General features: G+C 48.2%; 3 protein-coding genes across 3 annotated transcripts; all 3 read left to right on the top strand.

Annotated features, from left to right (window-relative positions):
* Window positions 1-1,023: 1,023 nt before the first annotated feature.
* Window positions 1,024-11,468, top strand: LOC104575680 (cytochrome P450 2J2). Its single transcript, XM_010223026.2, has 10 exons — window positions 1,024-1,140; window positions 3,494-3,769; window positions 5,691-5,853; window positions 6,557-6,697; window positions 8,220-8,380; window positions 8,676-8,852; window positions 9,038-9,179; window positions 9,387-9,574; window positions 10,458-10,596; window positions 11,290-11,468. Exons 2-10 carry the CDS (start codon window positions 3,563-3,565, stop codon window positions 11,466-11,468), a joined length of 1,497 nt encoding a protein of 498 aa, XP_010221328.2. The 5' UTR covers window positions 1,024-1,140; window positions 3,494-3,562.
* Window positions 11,469-13,345: 1,877 nt separating this feature from the next.
* On the top strand, window positions 13,346-17,398 carry LOC104575681 (cytochrome P450 2J2). Its single transcript, XM_088522465.1, has 9 exons — window positions 13,346-13,591; window positions 14,204-14,366; window positions 14,560-14,709; window positions 14,992-15,152; window positions 15,338-15,514; window positions 15,935-16,070; window positions 16,398-16,585; window positions 16,660-16,798; window positions 17,211-17,398. Exons 1-9 carry the CDS (start codon window positions 13,382-13,384, stop codon window positions 17,384-17,386), a joined length of 1,500 nt encoding a protein of 499 aa, XP_088378591.1. The 5' UTR covers window positions 13,346-13,381; the 3' UTR covers window positions 17,387-17,398.
* A 4,059-nt stretch (window positions 17,399-21,457) lies between these two features.
* On the top strand, window positions 21,458-27,016 carry LOC148595104 (cytochrome P450 2J4-like). Its single transcript, XM_088522479.1, has 9 exons — window positions 21,458-21,667; window positions 22,292-22,454; window positions 23,023-23,172; window positions 23,452-23,612; window positions 23,803-23,979; window positions 25,456-25,591; window positions 25,914-26,101; window positions 26,176-26,314; window positions 26,726-27,016. The coding sequence occupies exons 1-9, from the start codon at window positions 21,458-21,460 to the stop codon at window positions 26,899-26,901; spliced, it is 1,500 nt and encodes a 499-aa protein (XP_088378605.1). The 3' UTR covers window positions 26,902-27,016.
* Window positions 27,017-27,650: the final 634 nt, after the last annotated feature.

The following is a 27,650-nucleotide window of genomic DNA, read 5'->3' on the forward strand; positions in this document are numbered from 1 at the left end:
GAGCTTCTCAGAAAAAACATGGAGAATACTTGCAGCTACATTTTGGTAGAAGTGAGAGAAGATACAAAACAGGAGGCACGTTGGTGTTGTCCACAAATGCAGAGGAGTCAGTACAGCATCTCCTCCCTGGTGTTGGGGTTGCAGCCGGTTTCTCAGAGGAACCTGAGCCCCCATGGGTCACTTAAGTCCTGGTAAAGTCACACTAAGGGCAGCAGAAATGGTACGTTCAGATGCGTCTGGTCCAAGCTTGATCTGGAAGGTTTGACTCCCCCAGGACTCTGCTGATTCCTCATTTTCTGTTTTTGAAAAAAAATGCCTATAGATTTCTGCTGTTTCAGTGAACCAAGCTCTCAAGAGACATGAGTATCCAGAGCTGCCATTGCCGTTAGGACCTGAACTGGATGGCGAAGCAGCCGCTGCAGGTGAAAGCCCCTTAGGACATGGTCTCACAACGCAAATCAGGGTGGTAAGAGACTTAAATCCATTGCTGTTTGCCAGGGATGAAAGTTGTATTGCTCTTTTGTGCCTGATATATGGGGAAAAAAACAGAAGCTATGCACTCCTCGGTATGAATCAGAGTGGCCCCATTGACTTAATTGATGTATGTCGATATTTCACCAAAGCATCCGCTCACCAGGTATGTGGGAGGCTAACACCTGTAGTATCCTCCTAGCCATGAAGACTGTGAGGTGAATTACCGTGGTGGATGAGCTGTTACTTGATTGAAAAAAAAAGTGTTTGGGGGGAAAAATTGTCTCCAGTCATTCTCATTTTGCATGTGATTTTTCCTACATATGTTTCTAATCATTAAGAAATTCTGTAGCTTAAATAATGCTCTGAAAGTACGGTAACTGTTGGACTACATTCTGTTGTAATCTTATTGAATTTCACTTCTTTGGAAAAAATAATGGGATACTATATCTTGAAAAACAAATGGTAATTACATTTTTAACAGAATGTTTCTCTTTGTGTTCAAAACCTTCTGCACACAGTTAGACATCTAGCCAGGGAAGAAGGTACAAAGCATATGGGCCAATTTATGTCTGTTGGCTGTTCAAGATGCCTTAATATTCAAGCAGTGATGTTTGTGTGTCCATGCAATATGGCATACTGTATCTACCACGGGATCCGACAGCTCAGGTAAGGTGCTCACCAAGTCATGTACAGGTGTCAGAGGAGTTGCTCTAGGAGGAAGAGGGGAAGGTGAATTTATCCTTGTAGGGGGCTACAAGGTCTCCAGGTCCACTACAGATTTCTGCCTAAATTTCTCAATTGCAGCTTAGGAAGAACCACAACATTATGTCCCTGCTAGGTCTTGAGCATACACGCACTAAGCATCGGGCACTGCTCCAAAATAACAGAGCAGGATGTTGCAGCTTGGATCCTGTACAGACTACAAATTAGGAAATGTCCAACACTTTTTCCCAGTCCATGCATGACGGTGATGTGACTTTCTGAGCACATTCGGGATCTGCACATCACTGTGTGCTGAGAACTGATTTGGTTAAAAGCCATCGGCCAGCAATAGCATCATTACAATGAAGTTTTGTAACTGGCTTCTGCTGCTGTTCACTGAGGTTAGGAGAATACTGGTAACATGGGAATGCTCCTCCCCAGTGTTTAGTAAATCTGGCATGTTAAGGCCTTTGTGAAGAGATAGGTTTGGACATGTGAAGCTTCAAGGCAAAGTAACAGGCATGAGGTTTCTGACTGACAAGACACATGTGAGTACATGCAAAATGTGCTCCTACAGCTAAAAATAACATTTCTCCTGTCAACCACGATGCATCCACCCCCACAACACCACCCAGAAGAACACATTAACACCTTGGCTTTGCACGCAGCCCAATTCACAGCAGCCACAAGTGGTACAGTGATCTGCACTCTGTGCGTACTGACAAATCATATGGCATGAGGAGGAACAGAGGAGTGAAACTGGGCTAGCAGAAGTTGACGCCTTATCATCACAGTCCCTTTGAGCGTGCTGTAGGCTGACACCTCCACCAACCGAGCCATCTCCCTGATGCCAGGATTAAGAGCACAAGCCCACTACGCTTGTTTAGCCTTTAGCAAGGATCGGTTCATCCCATGGGGAAGTCTGGAATAGATACATCGACCCAAGCAGGTTTAGGAACTCCGCGGATGCACCTACATGGGGACAAGCAAAGAATACCCAAGCACCACTGCTCATAGCTGTGATACAGGGATGGGTAAAATTTGTGTTGATAGATCATGTGGTGCATAGTGGGACCCAGAAACCTGTAAATATTGTTTCAAAACAAAAGCTGTTGGATTCTGGATAGCCCTCACCCTAAAAAAATATCCTACAATAAGGGGCAGGTGTGTCCTACAGCCTGCATGTACTTCTACTATCATTGCATTCACTGAGGCAATGAAAAACCTTCTCTTCTGAAGGAGAGAAAAGACTAGAGAAATGTCACCATTTTTGACAAAAGATTATTTTCCATGAAAAAAATGCCTTTCCTTTTTCTAAAAAAAAAAGCTTTCTGAAAAAATACTCCAGCCAATAAAAATATATAATTCTTGTGAAATTTTCACCAAGATGTCTAAGAAAAATCATCTTAAAATCATTATTGACAGTTTTGCCTCAATAGACGTGTAGGTCACTGGCAAAGTACAGTTTTTCAAAGGGAAAAAAGAAGGAGCTGGAAACAAGTTGTAGCTGAAATACTGGCAGCTGGTATGAGGTTGGTTCCTGGACACAGAGGTCACTCTTGGTCTGGCTGCAGCTGTGCCCAGGACAGCATGAAGCTTTATTCAGAGGAGATTTTCAGAAAACCCAGGAGATTTAAATGCATAAGTTCCAATCTCTCCTTTAGCTAGCAATCGCATGAGCCTATGTTCTCACTCTCTGAAGTAAGCTCCTTTAACTCTCATTTAAGTGGCTGGGCAGAGCCCTCCAGGGCTTCCCCCTGCCTGAACTTCACCGCACTCCAGCAAAGCCTGGTGGCCCTCGGAGCACGTCGAGGGCAGTCGGCCCTTTGCAGAAGGTGCTTAGCCCTTAACAGGATCAGCCCTTTCGCGACTCAGATGGTGTCCATCACCTCAGATGCCTTACAGTTTTTTAAATTATGCAACGCCCACCATATGTATTTAGCCAAGTAAGCTGCTTTCTTCTAACCTCAAATGTTTTAATGCTTATAATCCCAGTCAGGTATCTGTATAAAGGAGGTCCCTGTAAAAAGCAGAAGGCAGGCATATTCTACCGTAAGGAAGTTGAGGGACTTGGCAGAGATGTAAAGCTATAGCTTTGCAAGATTGCTTTTGTTTGGCCGAATATTTGAGATGTTGCCATTGCTTCTTGAGGTCCTAGTTTTTTAGCTCAGTTGTTCTACAGGTCTTCTGGCAATAGCTGTACATGAGAAAGTAGCTGGCGCATGGCAAGTTCGGTCCCCATTAAGCAATCAACACCTTAGCTTGCTTGCTGTACAAGTTGAGCAAGTTTTTCACCTGTTTCTTACTCCTGTTTCAGCAAGTTTAACACCAGCATCAAGTACGAGGTCCCTCTCTGGGATGAAAAACTGTGAGTTCATCAGCCAAGATGCAGAATCCATTTTGGTCCATTTTACTTTCTCTGCTGGAAAAGCTGAATGGTCAGATTCTCCTGGTGATTCTGGTCACGTTTCTTTTGATTGTTGACCTTTTGAGAAAGAGACGTCCCAGGAATTTCCCTCCAGGGCCACAGCTTTTTCCTCTTGTGGGAACCTTTGTGGATTTTAAGCGGCCCCTCCACCTTGCGCTGCAGAAGGTAAGAGCTCCATGGATGTTTATGTTACTTCTAATGCTTTACCTCTAAGGGAGTTCTGTCACTAAACCCAAGAAGCAGAGGCAGCCTCTGAATAACTAGCTATATACATATTAAAAAAAAAAAAAAAACAAACTTTGAAATAGATGGCAGTTCTTGGTTTTATTCTTCCTGTCACCTCTTCTTCCAGATCGGTCTGATGGAAAGAATCCTGAGGAAGAAATCCTATATGTTCCTCCTCATTCTTCCCATCTGACCATGGATGCTTCTTCTGCCTGAGGCAGGAGAGTATCCTTTGATAAATGAAGAGTTTCAACTATACAAAGCACCTCTGAAAATTTCAGTGTCCTTCTCTATGCTCACAGGACAAGAATTTCTCCTATTGTGTATGTGAAAGAAATATTAAGACCCAAAGTTAAATATCCCTGTGGTGACTTCTGTATCACATAAAAGAAGTGGAGACAGGTCTAGACAGCCTTCCAGAGCCCTGACTTCCCCAAAGGCAATGACAATGTGATAAATTATACGTATTGAGAATATGTGCTGAAAGACGTAAATCAGGCTCTGACTTGCTGGTTACAAATACGAGTGTCTCCCAAGGGACCTTCTGGGGAGGGCTCAGGCAGCCACCTACCTGCAAAGCTTTAGCCACCAAAGTGATCATTACGTTTGTGGTATAAAGGTTTTCTACAACATACAACACTAGGTTGGGTATGTTGAGGAAAAATCATACCCAGCTATCCCATTCATGGAACTCTCCAAGAGGCACTGCCAAAGCTCTCAGGCTCCAAAACGGCCTCTTTTTCCTCAAAGACTGTCACACTCTGTCAGGAAAAACTATCCTGTGAGATCTGCTGCTGCAAAAAGGAAGCATGGTCAGAGCTGAAGACTCTTGAAATACAGATACTTTATGAACATATCTCTATGTACTACCAAGACCTAGGGTCTGTGGGAAGCAACTACATAACCACAAAATCCCTAGGACTGAGACTTAGGCTTCTAGGCATTATATCATGAAAGAGATATTGATATGGGGCATATGGAGAGAATTAGGATATGTCCTCAGGATATTTTGTCAGTAATATAATTAATAGCACTCATTCACGTAGTGACTTAGCAACCTATTCGGCCCCGAGTGGTTTCATGAGTCACCAGAGAAATTCAGGGTGACCATGTGTGGCCATTCACATAGAGCTACACTGAAGTAAGCTTGGACAGAGCTACTTGGCAAAGTGGAGAGAGAGAGAGGGGACACGATTGCCTTCTCATAGACATCAGAGAATTAAATACTGAAGAGGAGAGACTAGTATTAGCAATATTCATGCCAGGATAATGGCTACAAACTGGCCATGAATGCATTCAGGCTTAGAAATAGCAGAAAAGTCTAGCCATCAGCAGCTGAACCACTTTCTGACAGGGACAGCTGGAACAAGAAATGGCACTGTGTCTGATGCAAAGTTCATGAAAAGGGATTATTTGTCATGCTTTGCCTTCAATGGCAAGAGCCTGGACTTGGTGACCCAGGTAGTGCCATTCTGAGGAGAAGAAGGGAAGAGCATGTTTTTTGTCACACTGCCCTGCAGGTACAGGGCAAAAAGTCCTGTCCTCATGACCGGGCAAGCTAAGGGTGCGACCAGCTGGTGAAAGCCAGGTCATACCTGCTACTGAGCATAACCAGCACCTCGTCCGCACTGCAGCTTGCTAGTGTTTTTATGCCATTTCCAGCCTCTGTAGACTCATAAAATAGGTTAGGTTGGATGGGACCTGTGGAGATTTCTAGCCCAATTTCATGCTCCAAGCAGGAGTAAATTAAAAGTCAAACCAAATTGCTCAAGATCTTGTCCAGGAGGGTTTGGAAAATCTTCCTCTTCTCGCTCTCAGGCCAATACAGAGAGCAGGGAGCTCAGAGGAGCCTTTCTTTCAGCTCACTCCTCGGTATGGCAACATCTTCAGCGTGCAGTTTGGAAGCCTGACATTTGTGGTAGTCAACGGATACCAGATGGTGAGAGAAGCTCTTGTCCATCAGGCCGAAATATTTGCAGATCGTCCGAACATTCCACTTCTTCAAGAAATTTTTAAAGGCTTTGGTGAGTAGAGCTATGAGGATGTGGGTGCAAATTCTTCAGCTATGCAGAGCAATAACAATTGGAATGAAAGAAACAGGCTGATTTCAGCTACATGGTATCTATAAAAGTTTGCATAGAGGTAGGCAAGAACCAAACTTGGCCTAATAACCTCATAGGTGCACATTTTAATCTCTCTGGGAGCCCTTTTATGAACGAGAGAGATTTCAGTGCCCAAAAGCAACCCATTCCCTGCTCCTAACTAGGAACCGCATTTCAGCAGTCCGTACTCAGGCGTTTACCTCAATAAAAACTGGGAAAGAAATGCAAAGCATTCCGTGACTTGAAGAGTTTTCCTCTTGGTTTTAAGTCCTCCTTTACTTCTCTCTGCTCGGAGCATGCAGCTCCAAAGAATGGGAACCAGTACTCCTGCTTGCAGCGCTGCCAACAGCGTGATAGTACTTATAGTATTTTGGCTTACACCTTTTTTTCCCACGCAAAGTGACAAAGTAGCAGATTAAAGCAAATCCATAAAACTAGAATCTTTAGCATAAGCCAATTACTCTTGAATTTTAATTCCCAGGCAAAACTATAGATTTTAAATGTTTAAGGTTTTGTTTGCTTTTTTAAATTATTTTTATTTTTTTAAGGGCAATGGCCATTTCTGGATCTGGCCACTCATACATGACATAGAAAGAGGTTTTGTTTTTTTTTTTTCTATTTACAGGGCTTATATCATCAAATGGGCATATATGGAGGCAACAGAGAAAGTTTGCTTTGTCAACACTGAAAAGCATTTCTGTAAGCTTTGAGGAAAAAGTGCAAGAGGAGAGCCGATATCTTGTGGAGATAATAGAGGAAGAGAAAGGTAAACCATTAACACAGACCATCATGTCCTAAACATTCAGCTAACTTTTTGCCCAGGGAATCAAGGGAAGGAAAACTATTTTTATACAGCTTCTAACATGCAGAGTATTTCTCTGGTAGCACCAAATCTTTATCTTGCAGCTCTAGACTCTGCCTTTTAGCACTTATTTTAGGCCTTATCAATACGGGGCAAAATACCTAGTAGATGTTAAATTATAACTTGCATTTTTATATGGCTAAGGAAACCTTTCCTCTGCTCTGTGGAATCATAAATGCAGTTCTCATGGTATCAAGCTCTTGTACTCAGAGGCACAGTTAACCTCTGCTTGTCCTTGGTTTTGCAAAGTATTTTAGAACTTGTTTAGTCAGGGTTTCCTTTTGTGTTGTGCACAGATGAAGCATGCGCCTTGCTCTTTTGTAGTCCGGCTTTTAAGAATTGCCAGAGGGATATTAGTAAGAATAATTTGTATGTTGGTACATGGGTGATGTTGCACTTCAGCTTTAAATAGAAGCAGATGGGGTTGAGCTAATTCTATAGAGCTATATATAGTAAACAAGAAAGATCTAAATAGGAATCACAAAATTATATACTGAACTTGCTCCATTTTAATAGCTCTTGCGCTGAACAGGCCAAATACCTCATGTGGCCAATTGATTATAGCCCTTCACAGTCCTAATCAATAAACTAATTAAGCTGCTGTTTTGGGTCTTTCTTCACATTGGTAATGATGGGTAGTGATCATGTCCATCACTCTGAGCACCCTCCGAGTGAAATTATTTTCTCGTGGAGCGGAAAGACCAGCCGTGCTGAGCACAGCCCCTTGCATTGAAGAGCGATGCTCCTCACCGACCCAGGGCAGCTCCCAGGTAGAGTTGGCTTTGGATGGATGCCAGGCTGGCATGTCATGCCAAGTGGCTCTCAGGGATGCTTGGGAAGCTGCAAGACTCCAGGATGCTCTGGAGGGCACTGATCCAGCTGCTGGTCAATGGCTCTCCCAAGGGAAAATATATAGTGGACATCACACCAGACTTGGCTCAGTTAAATGGAGTACGGGCATCATCAGGAAAAAAAATGAAATGCAAGTCTGCATTTCCTATCTATAAAACTAACATCCTATATTCGTCATGTTCAATTAACCATGCCAATGAGCACAGTCACCCTGAGGGATTTGCTGGGGAAAATGGTTCAAATCCTGCCTTGGCCACTCTGCGTTGGGAAAGCACCATCTCGTGCAACCCTCAGGAGGATCAGAGAGTCAGACCAAGCCAGGATCCACCCCAGCACCTGCATCCACCTTCCTCATTCTCAATTTGCAACGGGCAAAACCAACATCCCTGGGGAAGGACGATGCTGTGGGTTGGTGGTGGGTTAGAGCAGACCAGGCATCCTGGGGCCGGGGTGCCAACCTGCATCTCCACTGGGGTAAGAACTGCTAACCTCCTAGGCAGCACTTTTGCCTGAGATTAAACAAAGGGGGGAAAAAAAAAATAAAACGCTGTGCCTCTACTCCTGTTTCCTCCAGGTCAACCGTTTGACCCTCATTACAAAATTAACAGCGCCGTCTCAAACATTATCTGCTCCATAACCTTTGGGAGCCGCTTCGACTACCATGACAGCCGCTTCCAGGAGCTGCTGCACTCGCTGGCTGAAACCCTGCTACTCCTAGGGAGCTTTTGGGGCCAGGTAAAGCCATTCTGATTACTTTCCAACTTCACTCGTGCATTAAGTGCTTGGAAAACCCACATTTCTAAGGTAATCTTGCTTTTCCCTGTGGGGAAAAAAAAAAAAAAGAGTCATTTTATAAGGGAAATGACCACGAGTATTGTTTTACATGTTTTTATACATAAAATACAGCAAGCAAGTTAAAATAACTAGTGGAGCTAGCAGAACTAATAAATTGTACGGTCTGAATGGCGGCACCCTGCTTTTTTTAACTGAAGAAATATGATTTTGTTCTGTCTGCTTGATGCTTTTGCAGCTGTATAATGCTTTCCCCTTGGTAATGAGATGGCTTCCAGGACCCTTTAGGAAAATCTTTAGGCATTGGGAGAAACTGAAATGCTTTGTGAAAGGAGTGATTGCAAAACACAAGGAGGAGCTGAGCCTGGCTGAATCAGGGGATTACATTGATTGCTACCTGAAGGAGATAGAAAAGGTATGGTGTGAAAGGGGACCTGCTACCTGAAGCCCAAAGAATGAGTAGAGGAGACCTAGAGCTATTTTGCTGGTTTGAGTTATGCACAGAAAGTTTGCAACTGCGCCTATGAAGGCACGACTCTCCTAAATAAGTTCCACAAGTTCCTTAAGTCCCTTAATTTCCATTTTCCTTTTCTTCCCAAGTGCAAGGGTGACCCCAGCTCTTATTTCCATGAAGAAAACCTGCTGTGCTCCACCCTGGACCTCTTTCTGACTGGCACCGAGACGACTGCCACTGCTATCCGTTGGGCCCTCCTCTACATGGCCACGTACCCCCATGTCCAAGGTGGGAGCATCAGCAGGGAACCGCAGATGGTTTGGGGAAAGCCAAAACCACCCCATCCTGGGTTGGATTTGGAACACAATGAGAGCTGAAACTCAGAAAACTCTTTTAGTATGAAAAATCTAGAAGGGAAAACCAACAAGTCATGACTGTCTCAGTAGAAACCTCTGGCTTTTTGAGCATAGATCCCTTTTCTTTCCCATTCCGTAGAGAAAGTGCAGCTGGAAATCGACAGCGTGATCGGGCAGTCGCGCCAGCCGGCGATGGACGACAAGGAGAACATGCCATACACCAGCGCGGTGCTGAGCGAGGTGCTGAGGATGGGCAACATTGTGCCCCTGGGGGTCCCCAGGATGTCCACCAGCGACACCACCCTGGCAGGCTTCCACCTGCCCAAGGTACAGGCAGAAAAACGTCCTCTTCACTCATAGGAGTCAGGTTGGTCATGGCACAGCCTCAAAAGTCCTCAGACTTTGACTTGGAAGGGAACCAACCAGCAGGATCTTACCCAGATATCCCAATGACACAGAAAATAGGAGCGTGAGCATGGTAAAGGTGTTATGGATCTCACCTCTTCATGCAGGAGATCCTATGGCAGAGCCATGACACTGGTCATCATTTTCACTTTTATAAAGTTTGCTTCTCAACTTTAGACAAGATCCTTTTCACACATCATGTGAATATTGGTCCAAGAGGAATAGGGAAGTGAACAGAAGAGATTGGATAGGGACACAGAGTATCAAAAATCATCTAAGAAAAAAGTAGCACCTGATGCCTATGTACTGTTCTAGCTTTATAAAAGCAAATTTCACAAGTAAGATAGATTTAGTCTTTTTCATGAACCTGAGTGGTTACTTCATGGAAAATTAAAACCAAAGTACTTGGGCATTTTGCTCCACGTCGCTCGGAATTTTTTTTATTTTTCTGATGGAGAATGTGGGCTTTAATCAGATATTGTGCTGCTTTAAATAGCACAATAAAGAGGATCCGTTGAAAATTATTTGGTTAAATTACTCCAAATTCCCACGGGAACCTAACTTTACTGATGTAAAATTGGCTTGTAGTCAGTGACACTAGCACAAAATACAGTCCCTCAGTGATACAAATATACATGAAAGTTAACATTCACACTGGTTTTCACCCTCACTTAATCACATTGGTTAAAAATAACATTTTCTTCTCAAGAAAAATACATATTTCACTTTGTGTGCAGACCAGAGCTAATAATAAATTGGTCTGACAATTCTTGGTGCTTCTTCTCAGTGTGCCCTTCTCCCACAGGGCACCACACTGATGACCAGCCTGACTTCTATCATGTTTGATAAAAACGTGTGGGAGACACCAGACACCTTTAATCCTGAGCATTTCCTGGAAAATGGCCAGTACAGGAAGCGGGAGGCTTTCCTGCCTTTCTCTGCAGGTACAAATGCAGGGGGAAATGTTCTTTTTGCCCATGCAATGTGGTTGTTGTTTTTTTTTTTTTTTTAAGAATCCTACAAGAGCAGGGGATGCTGCTCCTTGTCCGGCTTCCCATCTCTAGTAGCCGCCCACATCCAGCATTTCCATCATCAAAAAAACCTGCAACAGTTAACGCTGACTGCCCTGAGCTGTACCATGGGGGTGGTGGGAGTTAATTTATTAGTACAAGATGAAAATAAGGCTTTTCCTCTTGCATTAGCTGCATAAATAGGCTTTTCCTGCCTCCTTTCGCCCGCTGGGCTCCCCGCACAGCCTTGGCGCTGAGCTTCGCAGCCAAGTTCTGGGGAAGGTTTCTGCAAAATGTGTGGGTGAACATTGCCACCTAACCTTGCGAAGGAGAAAAGCTCCGCACCAAAAGGCGTGCGCGCAAGAGGAGGGACGGCCAGGACAGTGAGTCCCCTGCACGAGTAGTGACTCGGACCTGCACCATCCCCGCCTTGGGGCTGGCCTGGCCAGCAGCACCAGCAAGTGCCCCAGCTCCTTAGCACCAGAGGAAGCATCGGGCACTAAATTAAGGGTTTTGCTATTTTTTTTAAGGGAAATCCCTATTGTCTGCAAACTTGTGGCAGGATAGGCTGGGTTTTTCCATCACCCAAGCCCATGTCTCACCAGCTGCTTTCTCCTCCCCTGCCAGGCAAGCGGGCTTGTCCCGGCGAGCAGCTCGCCAGGACGGAGCTCTTCATCTTCTTCACGGCCCTCCTGCAGAGATTCACCTTCGAGGCACCGGCGCATGCAGCACTGAGCTTCGACTTCACGCTAAGCCTCACACGCTGCCCCAAGCCCTTCCAGATCCGGGCGCTGCCTCGCTGTTAAGCACTCCAAGGGGCTGCCATGGGGAAAACGGCCCTTTTCCCCACCAGCCCATTGTGCTTTGGATGTCTCTGGATGTTCCTGGGACAAGGTGGGCTAGGACGTGCACTCTGTGCTCACATCTCTATGTTGGCTTGAATGTCCAGGTGGCCGTGGCCAGCAGCCAACCTCACTGTCGCAGGCAGCCTCAGCTCTGCTATGGTACAAGATCCCCGTGCTCCCACATTATGTGCAGAGATCATATCTCAGCCTTGCAACAGCAGCATCTCACTTGCTAATATTTTGTGCATGTACTTGAAGTTTGAGGAAGCTATAGGGTGGTAGAAGCAGCCTCTACCAAAGGCCATGTTGAGCTGGAGCTTCCAGGCAGGTGTCAAACAGCTATAAAAATTTAATGTTACACTTTGAGGAGGATAGGTTTACCCTAAATGGTTTGTGCTAATAAAATATGCAGTGGAAAAGTTGTTAAAAAATCATTCTGGAGGTGCTTGGGCCTGGTTTAGCCACAGACAAGGAGCATGACAGGCAGGAGGGAGCCAGCAGCTGCCGATGGACAAAGCGAAGTGGCAGCTTCACACTGGGAGGTCTCCATCTTCCTCTTCATCACTTTTGTCCCAACGAAGATTGGGGTTTTGCTCCAGTTGGATCGCCCAAGGATGTTCCCAAAACACTGTGAGACACAACTGCTGCCCACCCAGGGCTCACTCCAGAAGAGTGTCGAGACTTAGCCCAGTAAATAAACTAAAAGTGTGCAATTTGTACTGAGTTTTCCTATTTATGTAACCAAACAGTAACTCTTTGAGAATATGTGCCACGCTGTCCCTGGCATGCTTTTGCTCGGCACTGAACCCAGCAAAACTTATGTCCTCCCCTTTTTTATTTTTCCTCTAACCCTTCATAAGTGACTTGTATATGTATGCACGTGTCAGCCACCAGAGGGGTAGCAGGAAAATTAAATGACATTTCATTGCCACTGGATTTAGTTTCCTTCACAGGCCTGGTGCAATTGCAGATTGGTGCCACATGGGAGTGTCCTCTGCACAGCACATCCCTCACCAATTCTGTGAGGGGGCCCTGCCTGTGACCATTTTAATCCGCTTTCATTTTTGATTAATGCCGCTACAGACTCCCTCCCTTTGTTGTTTTTCTTCTTTTTTTTTTTCTTCCTTTTTTTTTTCTTTCTGAAAGCAAGGAAATGTGAAAGATCTGTCTGATTTTTCCCCTCTGAAGTTTTCAAGGCTGCTCGGGACAGGACATGGGTTTCCTTCATCTGCCTGCACTCTGGAGTGTGTCTGACCTCTGGTACGCATGCACAACCTGTACTATTTGCTTTAGTTTAGCAAACAAGCTTCCCCTCTTTGGTTTTGCTGTTCCAAATTTGCATGATGTTGTTGCTGCAACTGCACTGGTTCCCTTTACGGTGCCTCACGAAGAGAATAAATTGTTGCAATCCTTTGCAATCCTTTCCTTTTTTAATCATTCCAATCATTTGGGAAAAAAAAAAAGGCATTTCTAAAATGCACTGATCTCATATCATGTTTACTGGAACAGATATGGGTGCTGCGCTCACGCCAGGGCATTGTGGAAGAGCGGAAAATCACTGTGGAGCAGCCAGGAAGCTGGAGCAGAGCTCCTGGACGGACTCTGCTGCAGCCACCAGCACCGAGGGAAGGAGCCGGGAGGGCAGGGGTGAGCAAGAGGCTGCAGCAAGGACTTCCAGCCCAGTGTCTCTGGTGTCATCCTGGCAAGTGTGGAGGAATCAAACTGCTTTTTAACTATAACCCGTCCGGCAGGGAGGCGAGGCAGCGTGCCAGGGCGGGCGGGCAGCTGCACTAGCGACTTGCTCGTGTGTCCATCTCCCCGTGCACTTTGCCCATTTCCGGGCGCGGATCCAGGCTGACGGGGCTGCCGGCATCATGACCCTCGCCATGCTGCGCCTCCTGAGCGAGGGCATCTCCAGTGTATCCATACGGACCCTCCTGGTCTTCCTGCTCGTCTTCCTGCTCATTGCCGACTACATGAAGAGGAGGAAGCCCAAAAACTTCCCGCCAGGACCTTTCCGCCTCCCCTTCCTGGGGAATGTCCTCTACATGGACTTCATCGACCCCCTGAAAGGAGTAGAGAAGGTAAATAGCCCCGAGGACCAAGGAGACCCAAGGGTGGATGGGAAGGGGCCAGGTGGGTACACAGCACTTACAGTGGGGGGAAAGGGCTCAATGCAAGTCAGGTGAGCAGGAGGCCCCAGAGACCTCCCATGGCAAGTGAGGGGGTTGGGAAGTTTGCATAAGCTCTGTTCTAATGTGGAGGAGATGCAAACATTAGCATACTTCTGTGCAAAAGATATGATGTGATGGAGCTGCTATCACCACTCATATAGGAGTCCTCTGACTTTGGCTGGGAAGGGAGGGAGACAGGAGCTGGGAAAGCCCCACTTAAGTAGAGACAAGACTTGAAAATGTAGACTGAAGGGGTTTAGTTAATTAACAGCCAATTAGCACCAACTTCTGCTCAGTAATTTTGGTAAGGAGAAAAAAAGAAGAGGCCTTTCCAGGATCAATCATCCACTTAAATGCCTTCTCTCCCTCCTTACCCCTCCCTTCTGCATCTCGACTTCCCTGATGTTTCCTATGGCTTTGTTCAGGTCCATAGCAAGGCGCCAGGACTTGGGATTTCCCATCTGCTTCCCCTCCACTGAGCTTTGCTTTCCATGGCTTTGATCATTTCTTTTCCCCCCCTAGCTTATTGAAAAATATGGGGACATCTTCAGCGTGGACATGGGCAGCATGAGCTACATCATCGTCAATAACTTTCAGATGGTTAAGGAGGTACTGGTAAACCACGGTGAAAACTTCCTCGATCGGCCAAAAATCCCTCTTGACACTGAATTCTTTAGCCAAAGCGGTGAGTTCTTACCATCCAGGACGTGTATTTGGGTCAGAAAGGTTAAATATGGACCCTGCAAACCACCTGTCTGCCCATGAATGAATCCATCTGTGACCACCACAAAAAACTTGGCTGCTCTGCCATTGCAGAGCACCCGATAACAGGAGCTACCTTAGCTCACAGTGCGGTGTTTTCTGTCGTTTTATTCCAGGGCTGACCTCTTCTAATGGACATCTATGGAAACAGCAGAGAAGATTTGCCCTGACCACACTCAGAAACTTTGGCCTGGGCAAGAAGAGCTTGGAGGAGCGGATACAGGAGGAGTGCCGGTACCTCACTGATGCCATCGGGGAAGAGCAGGGTGAGGCCAGACTCACAGAACTGCTCTGCATGCTGCTGTCTGCTAAAAAAATCCTCAAAATTAGCAGATTAATGTGAGGAGGTGACAACTAAAGCAGTATTTATAAGGAGTGTTTAGCACTGCTTGCTTTGAGCTCACCTGAGAAGTGTGAGCACCTGTGAGCTCCACTGTTTCTAAAGGCCTTTAGCTCTTTCTGCACCCCTTGCTGTCCATCACTCTATGAAACCACTCCTGAACGGGGAAGCACAGCAGAGCCCACTCCTCTTTGTTCCACTTCTTCAGGACATCCATTCGACCCTCACTTTAAAATCAACAATGCTGTCTCCAACATCATCTGCTCCGTCACCTTTGGAGAACGGTTTGAGTACCACAACGAGCACTTCCAAGAGCTGCTGCATCTACTGGATAAGATGGTGGTGCTGCACGGCCACCCTATGAGTCAGGTACTGCTCTCCGGTCAGGCCAGCCATGTGGGCATGAATTTGTTTAAGACCTTGGCTGCTCCTTTGGGGTTGGCCTCCAGACTTGTAGAACAGTAATTCATCAACGTGGCTTGGCAGGCACGAGATTTTGATAGCACAATGGTTGTTTTGTTCCTCTCTTCCATGTGCTCTTCTCGTTTCTCAAGCTCTACAGCTCTTTCCCAGGAATCATGAAATACGTTCCCGGGCCTCACCACACCATTTCTGCAATCTCAAAGAAGCTCAAAAATTATCTGCATGACATAATTGCTAAGCACAAGGAGGACTGGCAGCCCACCGAAAGCCGGGACTTCATCGACAGCTACCTGCAGGAGATAGCCAAGGTCGGTCATATAGCCGAGCCCTTCCACAGCTTGGGCTAGAAATCAGGAGCAACTAGAAATGAACCCTAATTCTCTATGTGTATCTCCAATATGTCCAAATAAAGCTGGGAAGGACTTGGGTTTGGGGAAGTGTGGAAAACTCCACTCAGGTTTTCACGGCACGTTTATTGAAGGAGCAGGATCGAATACACTAAAATATAAGTAGAATAGGGATAAAAGAGCCATGCTGAGCCCAAAGTCAAGTCTGGAGTGGTTCTGGGAGGAGAAGGCAACTGCACGGGGCATCTTCCCACCTGGAAGGTGCAGGGGCCTCCCTGCATCTGACCAAAGCCATGGGGTGAGCTCAGCGCTGGGCAGGCTGAGCACGTTCTGTGGGCGGTTGCCACTGTCCACGAGCTGCTCATACTCCTCTCTGTTAAGGATGACAGCAGCGAGTGCTTCAGCGAGGAGAATCTTGTGGCCTGCACCCTGGACCTGTTCTTTGCGGGCACAGAGACAACGTCCACAACCCTCCGCTGGGCTTTGCTCTACATGGCTGCGTACCCAGAAATTCAAGGTAAAATGAGCCATGTGTCCAGAACCCACTCCTGCTCTCTCCCTCCCGTATCCCATGTACAGTGGGGTGAGGGGTTAGTCAGTCCTTCCAGCCATCTCTTCATCCCGCAGTGCCAGCACAGACCCCTGTTGCCTGTGCCGAGGCCTTGGCTGCATTGCCCCAGGAAACTGCAGAGCATGGGGCACTTCATCACATATTAGGGCTTGTGATGGTTTCCTTCTTTGAGGGAACTTCACAACAACCTCCCCTGTTGCTCCGTAGATATGTTTTTTGTTTTTTTAATTTTTTTTTCCATGTGGTTTGGATGACTTTGCTCCTGGCGTGCAGCGCGTGTGCAAGCAGAGATTGATGCTGTGGTCGGTCAGACCCGGCAGCCGGGCCTGGATGACCAGGCCAGCCTGCCCTACACCAACGCGGTGGTCCATGAGCTGCAGCGGTGCAGCAATGTCATCCCTGTTGGCGTGCCCCGGATGACCACGCGGGACACCCTGCTCGGGGGCTTCCTCGTGCCCAAGGTAACTCTGGCTCCAACTGTCGGGTAGCCAACCAGAAGGATGCTGTAATGTGAAATTTTTTCTTTTTCTCTAAGGGCACCATTCTGATGCCCAACTTGACCTCAGTGCTTATGGACAAGAAGGCGTGGGAAACCCCTGATGCTTTTAACCCCGAGCACTTCCTGAAGGATGGCCAGTTCTGCAGGAGAGAGGCCTTCATTCCATTCTCCCTAGGTAATGGGGAGCAGATATTTTCCCCAGCCCTTTCACTGTGAGTTCCCAGACTGGGAGGGGAAGCAGGTTGATGTTCGCCTCAAATGCTGCTCTCCTCAGCCAACGGACACACAGGTCCAGCCCAGCTTGTGTGGCTGTGGCAGACCAAATATCCTCCTCACGTTGCCTCCCTTCTCCTGGAGAGACGAGCAACAGGGAGGAATAAAGTCCCACAAAACACACAGGAGACCTCAGAAACGCCTTAAAGGAAAGGGTGGCCACTCTCAGTACTCAGTCCCAGGTTGCCCAAGTCACTAGCAGAGCAGAGCAGAACCTCCTGCAAAAAATGCTCCTGACTGAATTCCATGCCCTCTTGGGGGAGTTTTGCTTGCACTGGGCAAGGGCAAACCCAGGGCTCCCGCTGTCTCCGCAGGGAAGCGCGCCTGCCTGGGCGAGCAGCTGGCCCGCACCGAGCTCTTCCTCTTCTTCACGGCCCTGCTGCAGAAATTCACCTTCCGGATGCCGCAGGACACCGTGCCCAGCTTCCGCTACCGCCTGGGAATTACACGGCACCCCCGGCCCTACCGCATCTGCGCCCTGCCGCGTTAGCAGGGCCCCAAAATGCCCGTGGGGCTGCAGCAAGCAGGACCAGGGAGAAGATACTGCCTCTACATCAACAGCAGAAGAGTTCCTTTTACAAAGCGTCCCTATAGTAAAGACAAGTAAAGTCTGCTCACCATAACCGAATGATGCTGAGGCTTCAAGAGGTGGGTTGAAGATCCCTGCTCTGCCAGGTGGGAAATATTTCTTTCTGGTTTTTTTTTTTTTTTTGGCCGGGGGGCAAGCTCTAAGAGGAAAATCTAAGCTTTCTTAATTTTGTCCTGGCTAGTTATCATTCTTAGCAGCAATTAAATTAGGAGTGTTTTGCAGAGGACAACATTTGGGTGCATCCACTCTGTAAAAGAGCAACACCAGCCCTTGACTTCTGGTTTGAGCATGGGTAGTAATTGCCAAAAGTTGTGCTTCTTTTACTCTTGATAGACAGTATCTCTTTACATATACATATATAAAAAATTGACTCTATAACGTCTCTGTATTCTGCATTCTAATAAATCCTTACTGAAACATTTTTCACAGAATCATAGAATCCTTAAGGTTGAAAGGAACCATTTTGCTCTGAAGCATTTTTCAAAGTGAAGCCCAAGGAGCGCAGTTTCTCACCACACCTGCAGCCAGGTCCCTGTGGCTGCAGGAACACAGGGAGGCAGCTCTGGCTGATCCCAGGTTAGCTCTAGTGAACCTGAGCAACACCTTGACTGAAAACTGCTCTGTCATGGGGGTCCCACCAATGTGACAAACCCAAGCTCAGTGCTGAGCCTGGTGACACTGGGTCACCCTGCTCTTCCCTTGCAACAAGGTGACTTAGGGCACAGGGTCTGGCTAGGTGGCCTTGAGGCACGCAAGACTAGAAGATAATGGTTTGACCTTGGGAGCTCTTTCTGCCACATGATGCTACCAAGCTAGAGCTGCTGCTGCTGGATTTTGCAGATTCATTAAGTGGAAACATGCAGACCAGAGCTAAATTAATGTATTTATTAAATGCAGAAGACTTGACCAAGCTCCTGCAAGAAGCTGATGGAGAAACCCCTGCCCTTGGCTCCAGTCTTTCACCTTCTTTTCTCACCTTCCAGGACTGGACATGGGTAAGGAGCCACCCTCTCAAAGCATCAGAACCGGGGGAGGTCAAAGAATCATAGAATCATTGTGGCTGGGAAAAAAAAAGAAAAAAAAAAACCCTTATCATCGTGTTTAACCGTGCTTCAGCCCCTTCACCAGCTTCATTGACCTTCTTTGCACACCCTCCAGCAGCTCTATGTTTTTCTAGCAGTGAAGGGCCCAAAGCGGAACACAGTATTTGAGCCCCATCCTGCTCAAATATTGGCTCACATATTGGCCCCATCCTGCTTACACTCTCCCCTCAGGTATTTATTCATATTGACCAGATTCCCTCTCAATCTCCTCCAGGCTAAAAAGGCCCAGATGGCTTAGTCTTTTCCCATATGATAGATCTTCCAGTCTTTTAATCATCTTCATTATGCTGGACCCTTTCTAGAATTTCCATGTCCCTCTTGTCCTGGGGAGCCCAGAATTGCAGACAGTACTCCAGGTGCAGCCTCACCAGAGGTGAGCAGAGTCGGAGGATCCCCTTCCTTGACCTGCTGGCAACACTCCTCGCGATGCAGGCCAGGATCCCACTGGCCTTCTTGACCATGAAGGCACATTGCTGCCTCACAGTTAACTTCTTGTCAACGAGGACTTCCAAACCCCTCTCCACGGAGCTGCTTTCCAGCAGGTCAGCCCCTAATCTGTACTGGCGTCTGGGGTTATTCCTCCCCAGGTGCAGGACCCTGCACTCGTTGAACCTCATGAGGTCCCTCTCTGCCCTACTCTTCAAACTCTCCAGGTTCCTCTGAATAGCAACACAAACTTGCTCACTTGTTCACAAACTTGCTGAGGGTGCACTCTGTCCCCTCATCCTGATGAACAAGTTGAACAGTATTGACCCCTGGGGGACACCACAGGCCTCCAACTAGACTCAGCCCCAATTATCACAACCCACTGAGCTCTGCCATCCAAACAGTTCTCAGGCCACTTCACTGTGCACTCATCTAGTCCACACTTCCAGAGCTTCCCCATGAGGATGTTATGGGAAGATGATGTCGAAAGCCTTGCTGAAGTCATGGTAGACAGCATCCACTGCTCTCCCCTCATCCATCCAGCCCATTATCCCATCATAGAAGGCTATCAGATTGGTCAAGCATGACTTCCCCTTCATGAAGCCATGCTGACTGCTCCTGATCACCTTCTTTTCCTTTGTACGCTTAGAGATGGTCTCTGAGATGAACTGCTCCAGCACCTTTCCAAGAACGGAGGGGAGGCTCACCATCCTGTATTTTCCCGGGTCCTCCCTCTTGCCCTTTTTCAAGATTGCAGTGACATTGGCTTTCCTGCAGTCTTCTTGCCACTCCCTCGCTCTCCATGACCTCTTGAAGATGATGGAGAGATGCTTAGCAAGAAGTCCTGCCAGTTCCCTTAGCACTCTTGGGTGCATCCCATACAGGCCCATAGATTTAGGCATGTCCAGTTTGCCTAAAAGATCTCTACCCTAATCCTCCTCGACCAGCAGAACGTCTTCCTCTTTCCGGGTTTTCTCTCTTGTGTCCGGGTTCTGTGACTCCAAGACGGAAGCAAAGCAGGCATTTAGTAACTCTGCCTTCACTGCATCCGCTGTCACCAAGGCACCCAGCCCATTCAGCAGTGGGCCCATGTATTCCTTAGCCTTTCTCTTGCTGCTAATATAGCTGTAGAAGCCCTTTCTGTTGTCCCTGAGATCTCTGGCTAACTCTGATTCCAAACGGACCTTGGCCTTCCTCACTGCATGCCTGAATTCTCTGACTACGTTCCTATACTGTTCCCATGTGGTCTTGCCCCTCCCTTCATCTATGACCTATATCAAGAAGTTATCCACAATGTTCTGCAGGAATCTACTGGACTGTCTGCTCCTAGGTGTGTGCTTATCCCAGCAGATATCAGGGTGGCCAAAGTCCCCCATAAGGACCAGGGCCTGTGATCATGAGACTTCTTGCAGCTGCCTATAGAAGGCCTCATCCACATCCTTGTCAGGAGGCCTGTAGTGAACAGCTACCACAGTGTCGTGCCTGTTGGCCTGACCTTTAAACCTTTCCTTGACTCGCACTTCGTCCTCGCCTCGGCAGAGCTCCAAACATTGCAGTTGCTCTCTCATGTAAAGGGTCACTCTCCCACCTTTCCTTCCTGGCCTTCCCTTCCTAAAAAGCCTAATGCCATCCATGGCCACATTCCAGTGATGAGAGCCTTAAGTACAGTTTTACAGTTAAACAGTTAAAATTGTGCAATTAAAAATAGCAATCTTCTATTTGCTGTGGCTTAGCAAACAAGCTTCCCCTCTTTTCCTGTTTCAAACTTGCTTGATGTTATTGCTGCAGCTGCACTGATTCCCTTTACAGTGCCACATGGAAGAGAATAAATGGATGCAATCATTTGCCGTCCTTTCCTTTTATAATTATTGTGATCAACAAAAACCCAAAACCTACAACAACAACAAAAAAGTAAGAAGCATTTCTGAAATGCATGAATCCCACATCATATATTCCGTGGAGGATGAAGGCGCTGCACTCATGCCCGGTTACTGCAGATCAGCTGGAAATCACTGCGGAGCAGCCAGGAAGCAGAAGCAGAGCTCCCAGCTAGGCTCTGCCAGGGCCAATGGGAGCAAGGAAAGGAGCTGGGAGCGCAGGGGTGAGCCAGAGGCTGCAGGGAGGATTTCCAATCTAGGGTCTCTGGTTTCAGCTGGCAAGTACACTGCCCAGCCGGCTTTGCGGGGTAATATAAGCCAGGAGAAGTGAGGAAAGGCTGCACATGTTTTTTGCTTATTTATATTTTCATAAAAAGAAATGCACGAGAAGTTAAGCACTAGGAATCAAACTGCTTTTTAAGTGATAACCCGTCCAGGAGGGAGGTGGGGAGGCGTGCCAGGGCAGGCGGGCCGCTGCACAAGCGGCTTCCTCGTTTGCGCCCGTCTCCCACGTGCACTTTGCCCATCTCTGGGTGCAGATCCAGGCAGCCAGGGCTGCCGGCAACATGACCCTCACCATGCTGCGCCTCCTGAGCGAGGGCATCTCCAGCATGTCCATACAGACCCTCCTGGTCTTCCTGCTCGTCTTCCTGCTCGTTGCTGACTACATGAAGAGCAGGAAGCCCAAAAACTTCCCACCGGGACCTTTCCGCCTCCCCTTCCTGGGGAATGTCCTCTCCGTGGACTTCATTGACCCCCTGAAAGGAATGGAGAAGGTAAAGAGCCCCGAGGGTGAAGGAGACCCAAGGGTGGATGGGAAGGGGCCAGGTGGGTACATGACACTTACAGTGGGGGGGAAAGGGCTCAATGCCAGTCAAAGTGGCCCACAAGGAGCCACTAGGTGAGGAAGAGGCTCCAGAGACGTCCCAGGGCAGGGGAGGTGGATGGAATATTTCAGTAAGATCTGTCCAGGTGTGGAGGAGAGACAAACATTGGCATTTCTCTGGGCAAAGGGCATGATGCAATGGACCTGCTATCTCCACCGCTATAGGAGTCATGTGGCTTTGGCTGGGGAGGGCAGGAGGCTGACAGGAACTGGGAAAGCCCCATTTACACAGTGACAATGCTTGAAAATATAGCCTGAAGGTTTCTTTTTTTTTTTTTTTTTTTGATTTACTACCAATTAATACCATGTTCAGACAACTGATTTGGGTACTAAGCACTTAAATAAAAGCCTTCTCTCCTCCCTTATTCCTCCCTTCCTCATCTCGACTTCCCTGATGTTCCCTGTAGCTTTGCTCAGGTCCATAGCAAGGCTCCAGGACTTGGGATTTCCCATCTGCTTCCCCTCCACTAAGCTTTGTTCGCCTTGGCTTTGATCATTCCCTTTTCCCCACTAGCTTACAAAAAAATATGGGGAGATCTTCAGCATGAACGTAGGCTACATGAACTGGATCATCGTCAGCGATTTCAAAATGGTCAAGGAGGTGCTTGTAAACCAAGGTGAAAACTTCCTAGATCGGCAACGGTTCCATGTGGACACTGACTTCTTTAGCCCACGTGGTGAGTTTGTATCATCCAGGACATGTATTTGGGACAGGAAGTCTAAACATGGACCCTGCAAAACACCCGTCTGCCCATGAAGGGGGAGGAGACCTGATCAGTGTCTATAAGTTCCCCAAAGGAGGCAGTGGGGAGGATGGTGCTGGCCTCTTTTCAGTGGTGGCCACTAATAGAACTAGGGGAAATGGCCAGAAACTAAATCATCAAAACTTAAGGAACTTAAGGAAAAATTTCTTAACAGTGAGGGTGACAGAGCACTGGAACAGGCTGCCCAGAGAGGTTGTGGAGTCTCCTTCTCTGGAGATCTTCAAAACCCGCTTGGACGCAGTCCTGTGCCACGTGCTCTAGGTGACCCTGCGTGTGCAGGGGGTTGGACTAGATGATCTCTAGAGGTCCCTTCCAACCTTCCGCACTCTGTGATTCTGTGATTCTATGAATGAAGTCATCTGTAACCACCACAATGCACTCGACTGCTCTGCCATTGCAAATAGCAGAGTTAACGCATTTTCACCCAAAAAAAGGAGCTACCTTAGCTCGCGGTGGGGTTTTTATTGTCCTTCTATTCCAGGGCTGGTCTTTTCTAATGGACATATATGGAAGCAGCAGAGAAGATTTGCCCTGACCACACTCAGAAACTTTGGCCTGGGCAAGAAGAGCTTGGAGGAGCGGATACAGGAGGAGTGCCGGTACCTCACTGATGCCATCGGGGAAGAGCAGGGTGAGGCCAAACCCACAGGACTGCCCTGCATGCTGCTGTCTGCTAAAAACACCTCAAAATTAGCTGATTAATGTCAGGAAGCAACAAGCAAAGCAATCTTTGTAGCAGGTGTTTAGCACTGCTAACTTTGAGCTCCCATAAGAAGTGCGAGCACCTTTGAGCTCCACTGTTTCCAAAGGCATTTATCTCTTTCCGCCCACCTTACTTCATCACCCTATGAAACCACCCCTGAACTGGGAGCCAGGGCAGAACCCACTCCTCTTTGTTCCATTTCTCCAGGACATCCATTTGACCCTCACTTTAAGATCAATAATGCCGTCTCCAACATCATCTGCTCCGTCGCCTTTGGAGAGCGGTTTGAGTACCACAACGAGCGCTTCCAAGAGCTGCTGCATCGGCTGGATAAGATGGTGGTGCTGCACGGCCACCCTATGAGTCAGGTATTGCTCCCCGGCCAGGCCAGCCATGTGGGCATGAATTTGTTTAAGACCTTGGCTGCTCCTTTGGGGTTGGCCTCCAGACTTGCAGAACGGTAATTCATCAACGTGGCTTGGCAGGCACGAGGTTTTGATAGCACAATGGTTGTTTTGTTCCTCTCTCCCATGTGCCCTTCTCTTCTTGTTTCTCAAGCTCTACAGCTCTTTCCCAGGCATCATGAAATACATCCCCGGGCCTCACCACACATTTGCTGAAATCTCGAAGCAGCTCAAAAATTTTCTGTGTGACATAATTGCTAAGCACAAGGAGGACTGGCAGCCCACTGAAAGCCGGGACTTTATCGACAGCTACCTGCAGGAGATAGACAAGGTCAGTCACACAGCCAACCTAGCAGCACGGGCTAGAAATTTGGAGCAAATAGAAATGAATTCTAATTCTCTATGTGTGTCTCCAATATGGCCAAAGCAAAGCTGGGAAGGACTCGGGTTTGGGACAGTGTGAAAAAGTCTACTCAGGTTTTGGCCAGCGTTTGTTGAAGGAGCAGGACCAAATGCACTAAAATATAAGGAACTGGCTGGATGGCAGGGCCCAGAGAGTGGTGATCAGCGGTGCAGAGTCTAGTTGGAGGCCTGTGGCTAGCGGGGTCCCCCAGGGGTCAGTCCTTGGTCCAGTCCTGTTCAATTTATTCATCAATGACCTGGATGAAGGCACAGAGTGCTCCCTCAGCAAGTTTGCTGATGATACCAAACTGGGAGGAGTAGCCGATACCCCAGAGGGCTGTGCTGCCATCCAGAGGGACCTGGACAGACTGGACAACTGGGCGGTGAAAAACCTCATGCAATTCAACAAGGCCAAGTGCAAGGTCCTGCACCTGGGGAGGAATAACCCCAGACACCAGTACAGGCTGGGGACCGAGCTTGTGGAGAGCAGCTCTGCGGAGAAAGACCTGGGTGTCATGGTGGATGACAAGTTGACCATGAGGCAGCAGTGTGCCCTCGTGGCCAAAAAGGCCAATGGGATCCTGGGCTGCGTTAAGAAGAGCGTCTCCAGCAGGTCGAGGGAGGTGATCCTGCCCCTCTACTCAGCCCTGGTGAGGCCGCATCTGGAGTACTGTGTCCAGTTCTGGGCTCCACAGTACAAGAGGGATGTGGAGCTGCTGGAGAGAGTCCAGCGCAGGGCTACAAGGATGATCAGGGGCCTGGAACATCTGCCCTATGAGGAGAGGCTGAGGGAGCTGGGCCTGTTCAGCCTGGAGAAGAGAAGGCTGAGAGGGGATCTAATCAGTGTATATAAATACCTCAAGGGAGGGAGTGCAGAGGACGGTCATGGTCTCTTTTCAGTGGTGGCCACTGATAGGACTAGAGGAAATGGCCGGAAACTGAAACATCAAAAATTCCATAGGAACTTAAGGAAAAATTTCTTAACAGTGAGGGTGACAGAGCACTGGAACAGGCTGCCCAGAGAGGTTGTGGAGTCTCCTTCTCTGGAGATCTTCAAAACCCGCTTGGATGCAGTCCTGCGCCACGTGCTTTAGGTGTCCCTGCGTATGCAGGGGGGTTGGACTAGATGATCTCTAGAGGTCCCTTCCAACCCTAAGCATTCTATGATTCTATGATTCTATGATAAGCAGAAAAGGGGCAAAATAGCTGTGCTGAGCCCAAAGCCAAGTCTGGAGTGCTGCTGGGAGGGGAAGGCAACTGCAGGGTACATCTTCCCACCTGGAAGGTGCAGGGGCCTCCCTGAATCTGACCAAAGCCATGGGGTGAGCTCAGTGATGGGCAGGCTGAGCGTGGTCTGCGGCAGGTTGCGACCGTCCACGAGCTGCTCAAACCCCTCTCTGTTAAGGATGACAGCAGCAGGTGCTTCAGCGAGGAGAATCTTGTGGCCTGCGTGCTGGACCTGTTCTTTGCGGGCACAGAGACAACGTCCACAACCCTCCGCTGGGCTTTGCTCTACATGGCCGCGTACCCAGAAATTCAAGGTAAAATGAGCCATGTGTCCAGATCCCACTCCTGGTCTTTCCCTCCCATATCCCTTGTGTTGGGGGGCAAGTGGGTTGGTCAGTCAATCATCCACCTGTTCACCCCGCAGTGCCAGCACAGACCCCTGTTGCCTGTGCTGAGGCCTTGGCTTCATTTTCCCAGCACACTGCAGAGCATAGGGTGCTTCATCACATATTAGGCCTTGTGATGGCTTCCTTCTTTGAGAGAATTTAACAACAACCTCCCTGTTGCTCTGTAGACATGGTGTTTTTAAAAATTATTTTTCACTGTGCTCTTGATGACTTTGCTCCTGGCATGCAGCGCGTGTGCAAGCGGAGATCGATGCTGTAGTGGGGCAGACCCGGCAGCCGGGCCTGAATGACCAGGCCAGCCTGCACTACACCAACGCGGTGGTCCATGAGCTGCAGCGTTGTGGCAATGTAATTCCTGCTGGCGTGCCTCGGCTGACCATGCGTGATACCCTGCTCGGGGACTTCCTCGTGCCCAAGGTAACTCTGGCTCCAGCTGTCAAGTAGCCAACCACGGGGACGCCGTAATGTGAAATTTTTCCTTTTTCTCTAAGGGCACCGTTCTGTTGCCCAACTTGACTTCAGTGCTTACGGACAAGAAGGAGTGGGAAACCCCTGATGCTTTTAACCCCGAGCACTTCCTGAAGGACGGCCAGTTCTGCAGGAGAGAGGCCTTCATTCCATTCTCCCTAGGTAAGGGAAGTAGATGTTTTCCCCAGCCCTTTCAGGCCAAGCTCCTGGGCTGGGAGCGGAAGCAGGTTGATGTTCGCCCCAAATGCAGCTCCCCTTGCCCCATGGATACACACATGCAGCCCAACTTGTGCAGCTGGGGCAGAGCAAACACCCTCATCCCGTTGGCTCCCTTCCCATGCAGGGTGAAGCCACAGGGAGGAATAAAGTCCCACAAAACACACAGGAGACATCAGAAACGCCTTAAAGAAAAGGGTGGCCACTCTCAGTACTCAGTCCAAGGTTGCCCGAGTCACTAGCAGAGCCCAGCAAAAACTCCTGCAAACAATGTTCCTAGCTGAATTCCATGCCCTCTTGGGGGAGTTTTGCTTGCACTGGGCACGGGCAAATCCAGGGCTCCCGCTGTCTCCACAGGGAAGCGCGCCTGCCTGGGCGAGCAGCTGGCCCGCACCGAGCTCTTCCTCTTCTTCACGGCCCTGCTGCAGAAATTCACCTTCCGGATGCCGCAGGACACCGTGCCCAGCCTCCACTACCGCCTGGGCATGACGCGGCACCCCCGGCCCTACCGCATCTGCGCCCTGCCGCGCTAGTGGGGCCCTGAAACACCCGTGGGGCTGCAGCAAGCAGGGCCAGGGGTAAGATACTGCCCCTACACCAACAGCCAAAGAATTCCTTTTACAAAGTGACCTTGTTGTCTCTGTCTGCTCACCATAACCGAATGCTGCAGAGGCTTCGAGAGGTGGGTTGAATATCCCTGCTTGACCAAGTGGGAAATATTTCTGTCTGTTTTTTTTTTTTTTTTGGGGCGGGGGCAAGCTATAAAAGGAAAATCTAAGCTTTCTTAATTTTGTTCTGGCTAGTTATCACTCTTGGCTACAATTAAACTACGAGTGTTTTACAGAGGACGACATTTGGGTGCATCCACCCTGTAAAAGAGCAACACCAGCCCTTGACTTCTGGTTTGAGCATGGGTAGTAATTGCCAAAATTTTGCTTCTGTTACTCTTGATAGACAGTATCTCTCTATATATGCATATATAAAAAGATTGACTCTATAACATCTCTGTATTCTGCATTCTAATAAATCCTTACTGAAACATTTTTCACAGAATCATAGAATCCTTAAGGTTGAAAGGAACCATTTTGCTCTGAAGCATTTTTCAAAGTGAAGCCCAAGGAGCGCAGTTTCTCACCACACCTGCAGCCAGGTCCCTGTGGCTGCAGGAACACGGGGAGGCAGCTCTGGCTGATCCCAGGTTAGCGCTAGTGAACATGAGCAACACCTTGACTGAAAACTGCTCTGTCATGGGGGTCCCACCAATGTGACAAACCCAAGCTCA

Source organism: Tinamus guttatus, unplaced genomic scaffold (genome assembly GCF_059628265.1).
Source record: "Tinamus guttatus ecotype Peru unplaced genomic scaffold, ASM5962826v1 Tinamus_guttatus_pri_ptg000153l, whole genome shotgun sequence".
Taxonomy (NCBI): Eukaryota; Metazoa; Chordata; class Aves; order Tinamiformes; family Tinamidae; genus Tinamus; species Tinamus guttatus.